This window comes from Oreochromis niloticus, unplaced genomic scaffold (assembly GCF_001858045.2).
Source record: "Oreochromis niloticus isolate F11D_XX unplaced genomic scaffold, O_niloticus_UMD_NMBU tig00002428_pilon, whole genome shotgun sequence".
Classification (NCBI taxonomy): Eukaryota; Metazoa; Chordata; class Actinopteri; order Cichliformes; family Cichlidae; genus Oreochromis; species Oreochromis niloticus.
In genome coordinates this window covers 279,861-297,854 of record NW_020327639.1, presented here as the reverse complement: position 1 = coordinate 297,854, position 17,994 = coordinate 279,861, and the positions used below count along the sequence as shown (strand labels likewise).

Sequence of the window (17,994 nt, the reverse complement as noted above, 5' to 3'; positions counted from 1 at the left end):
TTTAACAGAAACACATGTGGTGATGAAGGGTGTGAACTATGAGCTGAGCCCACAGTAACAGATGATGCTGTGGTCATGTGACCTGACTTCCTGTTTTTCGAGCAGCTCTCCGTCAGACTGAGTCAGTTTGTCTGGAGAACTTAGAAACATGGCTTCATCCTTCCTCTGCCTCCTCTTCATCAGCCTCAGCACAGCAGGTACCATCAATCCGCTCACCAGTGATCATTAATACACTGATCAATGCCATGATTCGCCCTCAGTCTGAAGTTCTGTTTGTTCTCAGATGGATTCATGACTTACAGACTGTCTCGCTGTGACTTTAACTCCACTGAGCTGAAGGACATCCAGTTCACCGACTCTTACTATTACAACATGATAGAGATCATCAGGTTTGACAGCAATGTGGGGAAGTTTGTTGGATTCACTGACTTTGGAGTGAAGACCGCAGAGACCTGGAACAATATTCCTGCAAGGCTGGCTAGTATGAGGGCTCAGAAGGGGACGTACTGCAAACCAAACATTGATGTTAGATACCACAAACTTACGTCTAAATCAGGTGAGCGTGCGGTGGTCTGTGTGACATCATCAGGCGTTCCTGTTGACCTCACTCTGAATCATTTATGATGGACTCACAGCTGCAGCTAATTTTGATGATTAATAACTTTAATAAATCATCGATCACGGAACATAAAACGCCAGAGAACGAATCTAACCTGTGGCGCCCCCTGCTGGTGACACAGGCAAACTGCAGCTGTTCCTCATAACACACTGATTATGATATTAATTTTTTTATACTCTTTGAGCTGAAAAATCATCCACAATTGTTTTTAATATTTCCATATAAATATTTTAACAGCATGAAGCAGCATGACAGGTTAATTATTTCCTTCTTTTCTTCTTATTCATTTATTTTGAATATGATAAATATGAAACACTGATGTCTGCAGTTTATTTATTGATTGTGACCTTCACAGCTTGTTTAGCAGCTTCACACCTGCAAACATTTACAGCTCAGATCTATGACTCAGTGTAACAGTGGAGTTATTCAATATGAGGCAACAATTATAAAGTTATCATCATAACACACACATATAAATGTGACTGCTGTTATTTAATCTGTGTGTGTGAAGTGTTTCACTCTCTACAGCATCTCTGCAGTAAAGTGAGCTAAAGTGCTGAAACAGCTGCTGTGCTGACAGGCTGACCTGACTGATCAGTGAAATATAAACACACTCAACCTGTGACTGTGTAACATCAGAAACAGAGACAAACATGAGGAGAACCAGCTCAAGACTCCTGTGCAGGGGAAGCTGTCTGATAGTGCGAAGTCATCCTGTGTGTTCTGCTTTTGGGTTATAGATGTTTAGATCTACGAGTGCACCTAAACACAGCATGAATGTTGAACCACACGAGCAGGCTGTTTACAACACTAACTTCCTCTCCAGAGTGAGACGGTGTGAGCTCAGAGAAAGAAACGTGTGAGAAGTTTCCTCCATCAGGCTGCAGCTCTTATCTGACCCATCTGTGTGTGACTGGTTACAAATATGATCAATTAAACAGACAAAGCGCCCCCTGCAGGCCCCTCTTTCGGTACTAACTTTCTTTTGTGGTATTTATTTGCGACACCTTAAAGGCCGGTCCGTGAAAACATTGTCAGGCATAAACGGGTCCGTGGCGCAGAAAAGGTTAAGGGACCGCTGTCATAGAGATTTCTGGATTGGAGCATGTCATCCTTCAGGACTCACATCTGCTTTACAGTTTACTTTTTGACCATGGGCCCGCTGATACAAGCGCTCTTTAAATGACTGTGACTCCATCATTGTTTGTGCTAGTGAGAACATGTGAATGGCTTTGAAAAGATGAGAAGCTGTTCTTTACGGGATATTTGGTGTATTACGGTAGCACAAAGCGTTCACAGGCTACTGCCTGAACTGTCTGAACACAGAAAAGTCAACTCTGCTTAGGTTTTACCATCAGTGTTTTGCAATGCCGTAACTCCTCCACCAACTGGGCTGGAGAGACATTTCAAAGACGAGCTTTACGAAACTTTACTGTGCATCATTAGAAAGCACAAGCAGCCGCAGTCCAATCACAGAGAAGAAATGACAATTGATGATGATGATGATGATGCACGGAGCAGAGAGGCAGGAATGGAGAAGTGGCAACGCACAAAAAAAGACCAGGAGATTTAAAAAACTCCAGTGTGGCCCAGGCTGAAAAACCTTTTTATACATATTTAAAGTTGATGTTGTGTTACATTTTGTTCATGTTGAATATCAGGTTCCACTTAAGTATAAAGCTGAAAAAACTGTCTGTTTTGTTTCTTTCTAAATGTCTGTCTATAGTCTGGCCAGCAAAATACTAAAAATGAAAAGAGCTACAGTGGCTTGCAAAAGTATTCTGCCCCCTTGAACTTTCCCACATTTTGTCACATTACAACCACAAACATGAATCAATGTTATTGGAATTCCAGGTGAAAGACCAACACAAAGTGGTGAACATGTGAGAAGTGGAACGAAAGTCATGCATGATTCCAAACATTTTTTACAAATAAATAACTGCAAAGTGGTGTGTGTGTAATTATTCAGCTTGAACATGTGACTGCTGCATCAGTGCACACAAAAGTCTTTGACAGGTTTTTAAGATCATGTCAGCATCAGAGCGATCCAGCGATATTGATCAGTACAGGCAGCGTTATGTTTATATTCTCAAAAATCAACAGACTCATATTTATGTTTCTGTCCATGTGCACCTCTGCTGTCATATTTGGATTTTAGAAACTTCCTCTTTCTGCTTGTTGGACAGTCCAGTGTTTCTTCTTTCCAGAGCTTAATGTAAATGAATCCCTATGTAACTGATATGTACACTGTGTCTTTGAGTCAGGGGGAAAAACTATTTGTTCATATTCAAATACTGAGTACAGAGTGTGTGTTAGTACAGATGGTTATTCACTGCAGAGCTGTCTGAACACCAGAGAAGAACCAGATTCAAACCTGCAGGCTCATTTCATGTCTGTGTACAGAGGTGCTGTGTGGACCACATTTGAACTACTGCTTTTGTCTTCATGGACAATTTTAAACAGATGATCATTAATTAATTGCAATCATATGTTTATTATATCAGTGTGTGATAAACTAGATATCTGTGTTTAATATAAAGTGCTGCGTGTCCATCAAACAGTGAAGAGCTGCTGGATTCATTGTTTCCTCCAAATGAAAGAAAAGTCATTTTCATGTGACAGAGCGACGATGCAGTGGAGTCTGTTTCTGCTTCTTCTGATGGGTGAGTGATCATTTTACCAGGGCTCCTGATTGTTTCCACCTAAAATCCTTTAGTTTGATCAGGACTCATTAAACAAATGAACTCTGACTGAGAAAATCAAGGATTCACCTGTAAACTGGACAGTTTGATGGGAACATGAGTTTCCTGCTTGTATCAGCAGATATTCAACAGTATTTCTTCTGTTTTAGGTCAGTGTGTCTTCATCACATGTCAGCTGTATGAGTACCACTTTATTAAAGAACAGATGAGCTGGGATGAAGCACGGGCATACTGCAGAGAGAACTACACAGACCTGGCCAAAGTGTTTGACCTGACAGACATGAGAAGACTTCAAGACTCTGCACAGAGTCAAACAGAAGCCTGGATTGGACTGTACAGCGAGCCAGGAAGAGACAACAGGAGGTGGCACTGGTCTCTGCCGGGGGAGGAATACACTGAAAATAAGACCTGTTGGGGAACTGGAGAGCCAAATGATCGACCATATCCTGAGAACTGTGTGAGGAAAAAAGACAAGTGGGCAGATGCTCCATGTACTCACACATTTCCATTCATCTGCTATGACGGTGAGAATATGTGGACAGTGATATAATAATACAATATTTAATAATGTTATAATCTAGTTTATAATCTGTGTTATATCGCATGTTCCTGGTAAATGGTGCATGGTGAAGATATTGTGTTTTTCTGTTGATTCGACAGAAACAATGAAAGACAACAAAACCTTTCATTTGATTGGGGAGATGAAGACCTGGACTCAGGCTCAGAGCTACTGCAGACAGCATCACACCGACCTGGCCAGTGGACTCGATCAGATATACAGTGAAGAGTTTAAGGAGCTGCTGAACTCTAAAGCCTCTAAGGTGAACTTGTGGATCGGCCTGTTCAGAGACACCTGGAGGTGGTCAGATGGGAGTAACTTCTCTTTCAGATACTGGGACATGGACTCATTTAATGATGGACTAAACAACAGGACATGTGCTACGACTCTGTTAGAGAGATCAGGAAGATGGAGCTCTGCTGGATGTGACCAAAGAAAGCCTTTCTTCTGCTATGATGGTGAGTTTACACAGATTTATCTCAGCTGTTTGTCCAATAGATGAACCGCTGGAATCACTGAGAGGATTTAGGTCAGTATGTTTCTTCAGCCACTTATTTCTGCATGTATGTTGAACTTCTGTCAGAGGTGAAGATGTTTAGCTGATGGTTGGAACAGAGATTTCTCTGTAGAGCGACTGATTCATCTCAAGAATCACTGAAATGTTTTCTCTTGTTCTTCCAGTGAAACTGGACCAAACATCCGGATTAATTTGTTCTTAGATAAACTGATTCTGATCAGGGAAAACAAAACCTGGGAGGAAGCCTTGAATTACTGCAGACAGAAACACGATGACCAGGTTTCAATCAGCAACCCTGAGGAGCAGGGATGGGTCCAGGAAAGAGCCAAAAACGCCTCGACTCCTTTCGTGTGGCTGGGACTGCGCTACTCCTGCGCTGGACGTTTGTGGCTTTGGGTCACTGATTATGTAGTGTGCTATGAGAGGTGGGCTTCAGGGGGAAGGACTGAAGACTGTGACATGTCTGCAGCTATGACCACAGGAGGGCAGCACGAGTGGGTCAGTCAGAGGGACAATGAGACATTTAATTTTATTTGTATAAAACACTGAGGTTTAAACCTAAAGTCACTTCTTAGCTGCACATGTAGATTTTCTGGAGTGAACTCTGTGTTTCTGCTCAGTGTTTACAGTCTCTGGGTTTGAAATGGGAGAAAAATGTCCAACAGATTATTATCTGCAGGTTAGATATGTGCAGAGAGCAGTCTGTGTTTCATTTCCTCTCCTTTACCAGAGTCAGGAACATCTTGGTTTCTTCCTTCATTGTTGCTGGATTGGTTCATTATTAAACTGTAGCAGGATATTTGTTTTATTTAGTTCAGATATGGTGATGGTTTGAATGTTTCTGCTTCATGTGCTGTAAATCTTTGTATCACATCATTGTATCCTCAGCTTGAATTACAAAGCCTGTCACTAAAAGAATGTAAAACAATGTTTGTGTCATGACTCCATATGAGCTCTAATCTGATCATGTTTGTTCATGAAGACAAATAAACCTTCATTTAACCAAGTCTGTCACTGTTTCAGCTTTCACAGGAACTAATACAAACAGCGCCACCTAAAGGTAAAACCAGTTAACATCAAACTAACATGTAGCTCTGTGACATTTCCACAAATGAAGATATGCAGGAGCTGTAAATGAGTCTTTCACATCACTGTGGAGGAGTTTTGGTCGTGTTTATTTTGCAGAATTGTTTGAATTCAGCCACGTTGGATTCATTGGGTTGTCCAGGTGTGGAAGTGTCATTTTTGTCTGAGCAGCAGACAAACAGAGTGAGTCTTATATCCGAGTCCCAATTAACCCTTTTTTAATCAGACACTTGAACACATCATGTGACTCTGCACATTTCTTTCTAAAATATTGAAATGAGGACTGTGTGAACCAATCAGTAACAGTGATCAGAGCTGCAGCCAGTTATGTTAACAGTTTTTACCATTTTGGTAAAATGTTTTTTTCAAAGTCTTGATTAAATATAATGATGTTGTCAGGCTACTCTGCAGCTCTTCACTCCTTTTTAAGTAACTTATTCTGGACAAAGCAGCACAGACCTCTCCCCATCTCTGTGCGACCTCTGTAAACCTGGTCCTGTTTATCTTGCTGATTTTTTCCACTCTCATTCACGTGGACCTTCATCTGTTCAGGTTCAGTGAGTCTCCAATCCACTATGATGTCCTAACAAATATCAGATTTGGTTATAAGTGGCAGCATGTCAGACTCCTCACTCTCTGTCTCCTCCACCATCTGAACCTCAGGAACTGAGAGGAGAACATGAGACATACAGACAGATGTCAGTGATGCTGATCCTCCATCATCTACAGTTACTGTTGCTGGGTCATTTCCTGTTTTATTTTGATAGTTCTACTCTGAGTTCCCTGATCTTCACTCCTGTTTTCAGTTACTGTGGACAAACAGCTGTAACACTCACCTCTGACACTGAGAGTCACTGATTTCTGTAGCAGCATGTGTCCATCCTTGTTGTAGACGGTGCAGGTGTAGACTCCACTGTCAGTGAGGTGGAGGTCTTTCAGGGTCAGACTGAGGTCTTTAGTTGTCAGTGGGTCTTTCTTCATCTCAGTGTGCCCTTGTATGTGAGACTGACTCTGGCCTCTCTGATACGTGTGGACCGTCACATTCTCACGTCTCCACAGCAGAGTTACATCCACAGGCAGGTTGTCTTTGATTCTGAAGGGCAGAAGGACAGACTTTTCCCCCTGGGTCACCTCCACCATCTCCACCTGCAGAACTGACAGCAGAACATGAAACAGACAGACATCAGTGAGGTTGATCCTCCATCATGTCCTCTGCTGTGCAACCAGCAGCTCCTGTTTTCAGTGTTTCTCTGACTTGGAGCTGAACTGATGTGTGTTGATGTGTGAAGCTGCAAAAACAGCTGTGCAGCTTTTATTCTCAATCAGCTGGAAACAGCTGGAAACACACACAGGTTTACACATCTGGGATTCAGAATATTTTTCTCACCTGTGACATTTAGTAACGCTACTTTGTGTAGCAGGATGTATCCACCCTTGTTGTAGACGGTGCAGGTATAGCCACCATGGTCACTAAGTTGGGGGTCTTTCAGTTTCAGACTGAAGTCTTTATTTCTCAGAGGATCTTCATTCATCTCTGTGTGGTCTCTGTAATCCTGGTCCTGTAAGAGATGCTGGTGTTCATTGCTCTGATACACATGGACCGTCGTATTTCGGTGTTTCCAGTCCACTTTGACGTCCTGAGGAACATCATCTTTGTTTTTTCTTTGTCTGTTTTCTGTTTTCAGGGTCAGACTGAGGTCTCTGCTTCTCGTGGGTCTTTTCTGTATTTCTGCTCCTTTAACACAACTGTTCTAACACCTCAGATACACCTGGACCAAATCTCCTCAGGTGAGTAAACGCTTTAAACGCTGTGAGCTGAAGAAACATTCTGAGCTCTTGTCTTGATGCTCAATCATCCAGGTGAGTAAATCCCCAAAAGTGGATTCTGTTCATCTGGAGCGTTTTCAGTGGGAGGAACATTTCTTCACTCTGATGAAATGACAAAATGTTTCTTCCACTGAAAATGTTACGTCCAGATGGACAAAATCCACTTTTTCAGGATTCTGAGATCTTCATTAACCAAAGGATCCTCCTGTCAGAGCTCTGCTCTATCTATATTTCAGGAAGTACAGGATTTCCTTTCCATCTTTCAAAATGAGGAAAAATCCTGTGCTTTCTTAGGCACAGGCCATGTTTTGAGGTAACTTAGCTTTGCCAAACATCCAGGGATTATATAGGAAAGGACACTAAGGAAGAAATGTCTACAACCAGATCGAACCAACACTGTAGCCAATTCCCTGCATTTCTATTGGGCATGCAATGTAGAGAATTGGCTGGAAAGACAGCTGTAGCTGCAAAGGAGCTTCAGTATTTTATGTTGTGTGCAGGGCCTGTGCTTAGGAACAGCATACCAGTAGATTTCTATGATAACGTTGTTTTCTGTTGCATCTGCTGTTTAAATCTAAATCCTCCACCTGTCACCTTGACCCTCTGTTATGACCCTCTGAGGCTGAAGCATCATTAATGTGCATGATCCACAAGCTTCAACTAGGATGTATAAATGTGTGCAGTGATGTGTGTGAAGCCTTTGAGGACTCACGGTGTTATTAGCTGTTAATGAAACACAGCTTCAGACGTTCAGTTATACGAAGCTGTGAAGGGCTGTCAGCAGGTGATGGCTCAGGTCACAGCCCACCTGTGTGATGTCACTGAACACCTGTGTACCAGTGTGAGCGCTGCTTCAGCCTCTGCAGTCGTGATGTGTCAGACAATCCTGCGTCCATGGACAGAAGTCAAACAGTGTTTAGTCTTGGTCACAGGTCCTCTGATGTTCACACAGAGTCACACGCTCAGTCTGAGGAAACTTTGTGTTAACATGTTTCTGTTCTTATAAAAACAGCTGATGATTTTACAGAAACATGATGCAAACATGAGAATGAACAAATGATTTTTATTAACAGACACTGTTTATTTTTCACTTTGCATGACGTCATCAACACTGTGACACCAGGGGGCGCTCATCACCAGCTGAAGAAGTGTGCAGTGATAATGGGGGGAGACGCAGTATTGTGTGTACTACAGTTGTACTGTGGGTACTGCAGTAATGACACCTGGTCACGTCAATCAGAGGTCACTAAAATCAATATTGAATCAGTAACTTTGCTTTTCTCTGGTCCCTCCCCAGTCGGACCAGGACTGACATGTTTAGCTGCATGTTCTCCTCTCAGGGTACCAGGTGGGGATAGTGGAGGTGACAGAGGGGGAGGAGTCTGTCCTGTGGCCCTTTAAAACCACACCTGGCCTTCCTCAGGACGTCACAGTGGAGTGGACTCTCACTGAACCCAAACCCATGAAGGTCCATGAGAGTGGAAACAATCAGCCAGATAAACAGGACCAGGATTACAGAGGTCGCACAGAGACCACTTCAGTCTGACCCTGAAAGACCTCCACCTCACTGACAGTGGAGTCTACACCTGCACCGTCAGCAGTAAGGATGGATACGTCCTGCTGCAGAAAGTGGTGACTCTCAATGTTAAAGGTCAGTAAACACATCACAGGTCTCAGTGAATGCTGCATCAACAGCAGCTCCACCCTCCTCCTCCTCCTCTACAGGAGAAACTTTCTGTTTTTCCACATAATCTATGATTATTGTTCCCACGGCGACACACACAGCATCATGACCTGAACAACATGATCCCTGATCTGATGTTATAATCCTGTTTTTTACACGTGTGTCAGTTTTTAAGAAAGCAAATAAGTTGTTGTTCTAAAGAATCTGATTGTTTGCTTGCAGGACACCAGGAGAGATGAGTCCTCTGTCACAGAAGTATTTATATATTTTCTATTTCTATTGTATATATTAATCAGCATCTGTGGGTGGACAGCAAAAAATTTCATTGCACAGAGAAATGCCTGTGTCTTGTGACACATGACAATAAACACTTTGAATCTTGAATCTTTGAATCTTGAAGACGGTCACCTGCAGGTCAAAGGTCATTGCATCTCCAACCCACATCCACTGCCACTAAGTTAAAGACTTTCTTCTGCACTTACATTTGGATCACCTCGATCCATGACAGTCATTCAGGCAGTGATGCCTGGACTGGAAACAAGCATCCTTACTAAGCATACTGTTTTGCATTTCAAAATAAAAGTTGGGCTTATTTTGATGCCATTACAGGAACTGCTGTGAATTCTTCTTTTTGAATCATAATCAGGTTTCCACTAATTGCTTTTTAATTTAGTGAAAGTTGAAATGTTTGTCAGTGGATACACAGTTAGTCCTGCACAGTCAGAAACATCAACTTATTCTTAGTACTGTGTGCTTGCACTGAACAAGTTGTCCTAACAGAGTCACCTTCAGTCAGCTTTACTTAGTTTTTTAAGTTGTGGAAACTAATGAGGTTTTACGTTCATGTTGGGAGAAGAGAGCCAGAATAATCTTATTGTCACAGTATATAAGCTGTACGACTGTTTCAGGCTGATCCTTGGTGTGAGGCAGACTGTTGTCACACTGGGATCCTGTAAACTTGTCATTTCAACTGCCGAAGGAAATCTTTTTAAATCTTTTTCTCCTGAATTCCTTCTGAAAACATTTGAACACAACAAATCGGTGACCCGACGTGATTTTTCGGTTGGAAAGGAGAAAAGGAGGATTGGAGAGGCTCCTGACGGAGCTGCTGTCAGACGCCAGAAGTGGAGGAAACTGATTCAACCTCACAGAAGGCCTTCAAAATAAAGGTAAGCAGAGCCTGTTATATCAAAAGCTGCAAAATTGGCCATAAACCAAATTAAAAAGTGAGCGGTGAGTGGTTACAGTTCTCTGTCACACTGATCGAGTGTTTATATGATAAGATACATGTTTAATACATAAAGTTGGAATTACAAGTTAGTAAGAAGGTTTTTAACAAAGGTTTAAATTAAGCCTGAAGTTTAAAGGTGACAGAAATTTCAAGGTTTGTCAAGGCTAACAAGGAAATAGGTCAAAGGTCAGATTAAGGATTAAGATGAATCAGAAAATTATGTAATGAAATGAAAATATGAGATAAAGGACTAAATAGGTCAAAGGTCACATTAAACCGGTTAAACAGGATCGGCAAAGGTTAAACAAAGAAATAAATTAAAACTATGACTTTAAACAAGTTTAAATCAGGTTAAGAGTGAAATTTTAAGCTTTTGTTAGTTAAACTAGATAAACTAGATAAAATAGTGATTGATAATCACAGCATCAATCAGCTGATGTCTTTTCAGGCCTTTCACTGTCAGATGAGGCTCCAGGTGAGTCTGACAGTAGGAGGTCTGACACACCAGGCAGGACTTCAGGGCCTTCAGTCTGGTTCCAGTGCAGACGTCACAGGGAACTTCTCCTGGTTTGGCAGCTTGTTGCTCTGAGCTGCTGCTGCTGGCTTTCTGCTGAGCTTCACGTCTGAACTGAGCAACCATCTCAGAGATGAAGGTGTTGACCCTCAGCTGAGGTCTAGTGTAGAAAGTCTCTTTACACATGGGACACTGACAGCTCTGATTCATGTCCCAGTGCTGACTGATGCAGGTTTAGCAGAAGTTGTGTCCACATGATGTAGTGACTGGATCAGTGAACACATCCAGACAGATGCAGCACAGAAACTGATCTTCAGATCGCAGATTGCTGGCAGCAGACATGTCTGCACTCTGAGGGGGAAAGAAAAGAAACACATTTGATTCAAAATTCACTTTAAATTTCATTTTTAAAAAGAGAGAAACAAGCGTCAGTAATCTGAGGAGCTTGGAAAGAAAAGTGTCTGGACTTCTTTAAGTTTCTTTTCATCACAGAAGCTTCTTCACCTCATCCTCAACACAGACAAGACCAAGGAATTAATTCTGGACTTTTGGAAGAACCCCCTCCCCTGCAGCCTCTTATCGTCAAAGGGACGGAGGTGGAGAGGGCAAACAGCCACAGATTCCTGGGACTGCAGGTTACATCAGACCTGAGCTGGACTCTCAACACCACAGCAACTGTGAAAAAAGCCCAGCAAAGGCTTTATTTCATTAGGCTGCTCAGGAAAGCTGGCATGAACCACCACCCTCTCACCCAGGTCTACAGAGGACTGATAGAGAGCATCCTCACCGCAGGCATCACTGTCTGGTATGGAAACACTACACAGACAGAGAGGAAGGCTCTGCAAAGAGTCAGAAAGTCTGTGGAGAGGATTACGGGAACAAAACTTGCCTCCATGGACCTGCAAATACAATCTCAGACACAACAGAGCGGACAGCATCACACACAGAACAAGATTCTTCAATAGCTTCTTCGACTGTTAGACACTGAGAGGTTGATGGCTCCGTGTCAGAACACTGGCCTTAACGAAAAAGTTATCAATCGTTCTTTTCATCTTTTCTCATTACCCACAGCTACATCCACTCCTATCAGGCTGCTCACCTCCTGCACTTTCAAACGCACACACGTAGGCCTGCAGGAATATCTGGACCACGGCCAATCAGAGAGGTCCTGCCCTCTCTCTGATTGGTTTAGCCAACGATATGGGCATAATGTGTTGTTGACCACACGGAGACTTTCAGAGTTGCAGGGTTTTTCTTTTTGTTTTTACTCGAATGGCTGGTCGTACCGGTGTGACCTAACATTTGTTTAGGCTACGTCCACACTAATGCGTTTTCGTTTGAAAAAGCACTGTTTTCGCTCCGTTTTGGCCTCCCGTCCACACTGAGACGGCGTTTTCTCCAAGGAAAACATTTTGAAAACAAAACATTTGGAGACGGTGCGTTTGTGTCACAGTGTGAACAGTGAAAACAGAGACTTTCTAAAACGATGATGCATGTTAGTCATGTGATGCAGTCATGTGACCAATTAAACAAAGATAGTGGAGAGCATTATACAGCAGCAGTGTTGACAGTCCTATTAAAGATTAATATCAGTCTGTAAATGCTCCACATAGCTTTTCTCAAATTCTTTAATTCTGTCTCGCTTTTGCAACTTTGTACTTTTGTGTTACTTGCAGCAACAACTCCACCTCATTGTTAGTCCATTTAAAAAACTCTGTGCTTTTCCTCCACCTTTTGCCGCAACGTTTCAAAGAGCCGGAAAGTAAATAAACGGCAGACAGAAATGAGACAGGTCGAATCTGTTGTGTTATTCAATTATACGCGGGTCCACTGTACGATTCATAACCACCTTTATTTTTGTGTTCTTGCTCTGCTCCCCACATAACATAACATTCTATTCAAAAACACACCGGTCTCGCCCTCTAGCTGCCGTCAGCCTAACTACACTGACCGGCTGCATTAACATCTACTGTACAATGTGATTACACCACATCTCCCCTTTCTAGAATCAATGGGTCCTCAAAATGCAACAAAATGCAAAACAAAATGCAACACATGCACCTGCAATTTCTTTTTTTTTTACGTGCGCTCAGTAGTAGCACAAAAATAATGCCATACAATTCAAGCTCACTGGGTGTGGTGCATGTTATTTTAAAATTTTCCACAGCACTTTTGTGGAAAGTTGTGCTGCACACACTCAGACAAGTCCCCCTCTATGAGGAAGGGGCTTCATAGACGGGGACTTGTCTGAGTGTGTGGGCTCATGTTTCATTTGTCAAGCTTCAATAAACTTCAGGCTTCTGGAGGAGGAATCAGTGTGCTCCCTTATGGAGCACCACTTATGGTCCACTCATTGTTTGGACACAAACAGAGAAAATGTAATGGAACAGCCACAGCACATTTAATAGCTCGACTTAACAAAAAATTAGCTGTTAAAACAAATGTATGAAAACGCTTTTGCACAGTCGAGTTGGCGTAACAGAAACAGAAGGAGGAGGTGTAGCAGGCAGAGGTTTTTACAGCGTGCTCTAATCGCTCTAATAGGATATTATGGTCAACAGTATCGAACGCTGCACTGACCTGGGGGACCTGGAATAGCAAAAACAAACAGTCAAAATCTGTCTGGGAGAATTTTAGTTAAATAAATTTAATCTAAATACATTTAGAATGTATTAATAGAATATAATAATTTTAAATTAATTAGTACGTTCTTTTTAAATACCGTACCTTATCTCAGAGTACACTACATTCATAATTTTAGTTGTGCAAATTGTTTTAGCCTTTCAGTTTCAGCGTTACTATAAAAGATTTCAAAGATGTAAAGTTTAAAGTTTATTTTTTCGTACATAGTTAAAGATTTGACACTGTGCTCACAGCTGTTAGGTAAAAATATATAAATATATCATTCACATATTTCAGTCATAAAATAGACAGTGTTCCTCTTTAATAAATCCTGCAGCTTTCCAATATCAACAAACGGTATTATGCTTCCACGTCAGTAAATCTGTTCCCGTATATGCAATTCCAACCTGTGTATTGTTGTATTTCACAGGTTGTTGTACTTTATATGCCGTGCATAAATCAACAGGGTCAGAATGCATTATGGTGAAGTAATATGCTCGTTTTGTAATTCATCTCCTGCACTTTCAGCATCTGCAAATAATTGCAGGCTTCGCCACAAGGAGGAACCAGTTCTGAGTGTAGTAAGCTGCTTCAAGTCTACCATTACGTCAGACAAGAAAGAGCCTGCAGACCGATCACATCTACTGTCCCCAGTTTCTTTTATTGAAACAGGTTAGTGTGTTTTCTGATCTCAACACATTTATAAGGACATAAAACCCGTATTTGTGCTAATATGAGAGTTGAAATGTTATTATTATTATTATTATTATTATTATTGTTATTATTATTTCTTTATTATTTTTACTTTGTCTCAAATGTAGAACAAGTAAAAATAATAAAGACAGGGTGCCATGTATTTTGATTTTGGGAGATGGCTTAATGTGTTTTTGTGTTATTGATTTCTATTGGAGGGCATCACAGTGGAGCAGTGGTTAACACTGTTGCCTCACAGAAAGAATGAGTTCCTGAGTTTGACTCCATGACTTGGCTAAGGGCTTTTCCGTGTGGAGTTTGCATGTTTTCCCTGTTACTGTGTGGGTTCTCTCCAGGTACCCCACTGGTTAATTGCAGTGCAAGTGTTACTGTACAGATATATTTTTGAAGTGGGACAGAAGCAGAGTTAAGTTCCAAGTTGGAACATATTTAAAAGAGACTTTAATATGGACATTATATTACAAGGGAAATTATTTAAAGCTATAACTTTGAGTAGTCATACACATTTATTTAATTGAAATTTTAATTCCCCCAGACAGATATTGTCTAACTGAAAATAAATACCAAACATTACAAAGCAAAAAAGTCTCAGGCCATGTGATGTTTCTTGTGATAAATGTATTTTCTGAAGTGAAATGGACATTTTTCAGTGACCTTATATAATTGAGTGATGATCTTTCCATTTCTTGATCTCATTACATCGGTAATTGAACAAAGTGTAAATTCTTTCATAATTAATTCACTGCAGTTAATTTTATTCATGCAGCGCCAAAAACAACACTCAACCCCCACACGTCATGATGTTAAGATCAGTTGGAATGACTGATTAAATCGCTATAAAACAATAGAGAACAGGCTTGTTCAGGCAGTCACGTTTAACTCTTACCTACTTTAGGGTGGATGGCTGTGTTGAGATTTTATTAGTTTCAGTAGGTAATTTCAGAGCTATGTCAGAAATGTCCTGGTGGAGTAATTGCTATGTCATTTTGAAGTATATGCGCTGCACATAGCAAATAGGCATAAAAGTCAAAACGTAACTGGTCTGCACCACTAAGAAAAATATAGCATCATAGAGACAATATTTTAACACAGATGCAACAAAAGACAAAATGGCACACAGGCAAGGCACACACAAGTGAGAAACTTTTAAAAAATTATGCCAGTGTTGCAACAATGAGCTTTCTTGAGACAGTCAACATAAATGATAAACCTTTTTCACATAGCAGACCAGAACCTATCTAAATATGGATAATATTTTACCTGGCCCAAAAGCGTACAATTTACACAGCATACAACATACTCATGCACCCATTTGCAGGAGAGGTAGCACTGTGGAATTACTGTTTATTTATAATGCTAAAATGCTCGAAAGCGGCTCATAATAATAATAATAATAATCATAATAATAATAATAATAATAATAATAATAACATAGATTTGTATAGCACCTTTCAAGAAATCCAAGGACGGTTTACAAAAGAGTATAAATATATAAATAAACAAAAACAAGGCTAGAAGTTGACAGCTTTGTTGAAGAGGTGAATTTTGTTGGTTTTTTGAAGGACTCCAGTTATGGGGCATTGTAAAGCTCATATGGAAGAAAGTTCCAGAGGGTGGCCGCCATAGCTGGACTGGCCATCAGGCATACCGGGCATTTGCCCGGTGGGCCGATGGTGATTTTTCGTTTTTATGGGCCGATGTGTTTTGTTTTGTTTTTTTGTAACCGTTTAAACAATGAAAGGTGTGACCAGATGCTGGCCAATGTGTAAAAATAACTCATTTGTTTGGCGGTGGCTATATGGCGGAGCTTCCACAGAGGCCAGGAGGTGGATGAGGGAAAGGGGAGGCAGGAGGAGAAGAGACGAGGAGGTCCAAATGTCAGGTGAATTGGACTTTAGGTAAGAAGTTATGACCTGCAGTCTATCTGGGTCAGATATAAACCAAGTTTAGGTGTAGTTTATTTTCATTGTGCTGACTTTTTCCAGTCAGTTACAATAACTCATACTGCGTTCTAGCGAGCATGACGGAGTTTCTATACAGCTGGGTGGGTGCTGTGATGTTACTGATAGTGAACTTTATTTTATTCCTAAGGTTAGTTAGTAGAGTTGCCAACTGTCCCGTAAAAAGTTTATCGCCCACTTGCGCAGCAGCAGCACATTAATTTCTAGTATCAGCTGATGTTTGCTGGAGCCACAGCTGTAAAAGCTGCTGGTTATGATATCAGTTTGTATATGTGGTGAGAGGGAAACATGAAGATGAAACCAGGAGATGTCCTTACTGAATCATCAGAGCTGAACAGGTGATGTAGAAACAGGTTTACCTTTTAGGTGACATGAATGAGTTGAAGGGAAGTTATGAACTGTTTCTGAGAGACAAATAACACCAGGATCCTTTTCTGTGTAGCTGACAGCTGGTAACTGTGCAGGGGCGGGTCTAGCAAAGTTTTGCCAGGGGGCCAGGTAGGGCATTAACAGGGAAAGGGGGGCACAAAGAAATACTTTTCTTTCTTATTCTCATTTCAAATGTCTAGCTGTTAATAAATAATTATCTGAATCTCACAACCAAAGTCATTAGCTGATGTAAAATGTATAGAAATCATACATATACCAACAAGACAGGGTACATCACTGTCACAACAGCATTTGTTTTCATTCAAAGGCTTTATGGCTTTTCCTATAATACCTGGTGGGCCGGTCTCTAGTCAAAATGTCCGGGCCGATTTTTTGTCCCAGTCCAGCCCTAGTGGCGGCCACCCCAGAGTTATAGAGCTGATGCAAGGGACAGAAAGCAGACTGATGGCTGAGGATCATAGCATCTGAGACTGTGTGTGTGGGTGCACCAGGTCAGAGAGTCACATCATGATGGTCCATAACCATGTTTTTAATTGTAAGTTGGAGAATGATACCGAGATAAGGCCAACACAAGGACAATTACCCTCAAAAATTGCATCTGAAGCAGATGTTCTTCTGTTGTTCTTTTTATAACACTATAGTTAAAATAAAATAAAATCAGAAAATGAGATTTTCACAACATTGTGATAGCTTGTGATAGGTACTGGCTGATAGAAGTATTTTAGTTTTCAAATGAGCTATCTACTGCTGTCTAGTATATAATGTTATTTGACGATAATGCTTTACAGGAGGCAAAACGTGGGGTTAGTGCTCTGTATTCAAGTATTAAGCTTAATAAACTTGCAACATATATGCAATTCAATCACAATTCAGTCAAAATATTTTTAAAAGGAGATGCTGATATGATTTTTTTAAAATCGTATTTTCATAAACCAAAATTTAGTGGTAAGTTAATATGTTTGTTTTGTTTTTAATTTCTACCATAGTGATGCCAAAGCCTGTGTGATGGAAAGATTTAGGTTACTGCATTAAATGAAGATACATGGTGGCAGCAACATCTTTTTACAATTTGGAAAATTATGTTTGGCAAATTAACTATCAACAGCCAGGTCATTCCTACTACTCTGTGTTATTTTGAGATAATAATATTGTAAAAAAAAAAAAAAAAAAAAAAAGAGAAAGAGAGAAAAAGAAAAAGAAAGGAGAGAGTTCAAAAAGTTGCATATTAAACTATTAGAAAAATATACTGGTCAAGTTAAGACCATATGCTCATGCCATAACAATTTTATCCACACTTTCCACACATGATGTATGCCAAATGTGCCATCTCCATTAGTAAGTGTTTTCTACATGCAGTTACTTTCATATTTACATTCTAGTCTCCGTCTTTACTCATATTTACACATGTATTTTAAGTCAGTGTTAATAAACAAGCATTATCCAATAAAAGCACAGTTTATTTTGAAGCACAATGTTATTTCAATTGATGTCCTTTAGTTTAAAAAGGAATTTTTATGAAAATGTAATAATTCAGTTTTGTCAGTTCATTATTTTTGATTTACCACAAA

The 17,994-nt window shown here is 40.6% G+C and overlaps 1 protein-coding gene across 4 annotated transcripts; it reads left to right on the top strand.

Annotated features, from left to right (window-relative positions):
- The first annotated feature begins 38 nt into the window (after positions 1 to 38).
- On the top strand, positions 39 to 5,417 carry LOC102075706 (putative C-type lectin domain family 20 member A). 4 transcript variants are annotated; one of them, XM_019355260.2, is made up of 6 exons: positions 39 to 197; positions 284 to 556; positions 3,181 to 3,282; positions 3,471 to 3,845; positions 3,982 to 4,338; positions 4,600 to 5,397. In XM_019355260.2, exons 1-6 carry the CDS (start codon positions 149 to 151, stop codon positions 4,944 to 4,946), a joined length of 1,503 nt encoding a protein of 500 aa, XP_019210805.1. In that variant the 5' UTR covers positions 39 to 148; the 3' UTR covers positions 4,947 to 5,397. The 4 variants fall into 4 exon arrangements, with proteins under 4 accessions (XP_019210805.1, XP_025760326.1, XP_025760328.1 ...); XM_025904541.1 differs by having other exon boundaries at positions 3,160 to 3,282; positions 4,600 to 5,396; XM_025904543.1 differs by having other exon boundaries at positions 3,160 to 3,282; positions 4,562 to 4,742.
- Positions 5,418 to 17,994: the final 12,577 nt, after the last annotated feature.

What these genes read in the sequence shown, in the direction of transcription:
- LOC102075706 (XM_025904541.1), top strand. Translation starts at nt 149, where the DNA reads ATGGCTTCATCCTTCCTCTGCCTCCTCTTCATCAGCCTCAGCACAGCA. An exon ending in CATCAGCCTCAGCACAGCAG is followed by an intron (nt 198 to 283) that starts GTACCATCAATC and finishes GTTTGTTCTCAG; the next exon opens with ATGGATTCATGACTTACAGA. An exon ending in GTTTCTGCTTCTTCTGATGG is followed by an intron (nt 3,283 to 3,470) that starts GTGAGTGATCAT and finishes CTTCTGTTTTAG; the next exon opens with GTCAGTGTGTCTTCATCACA.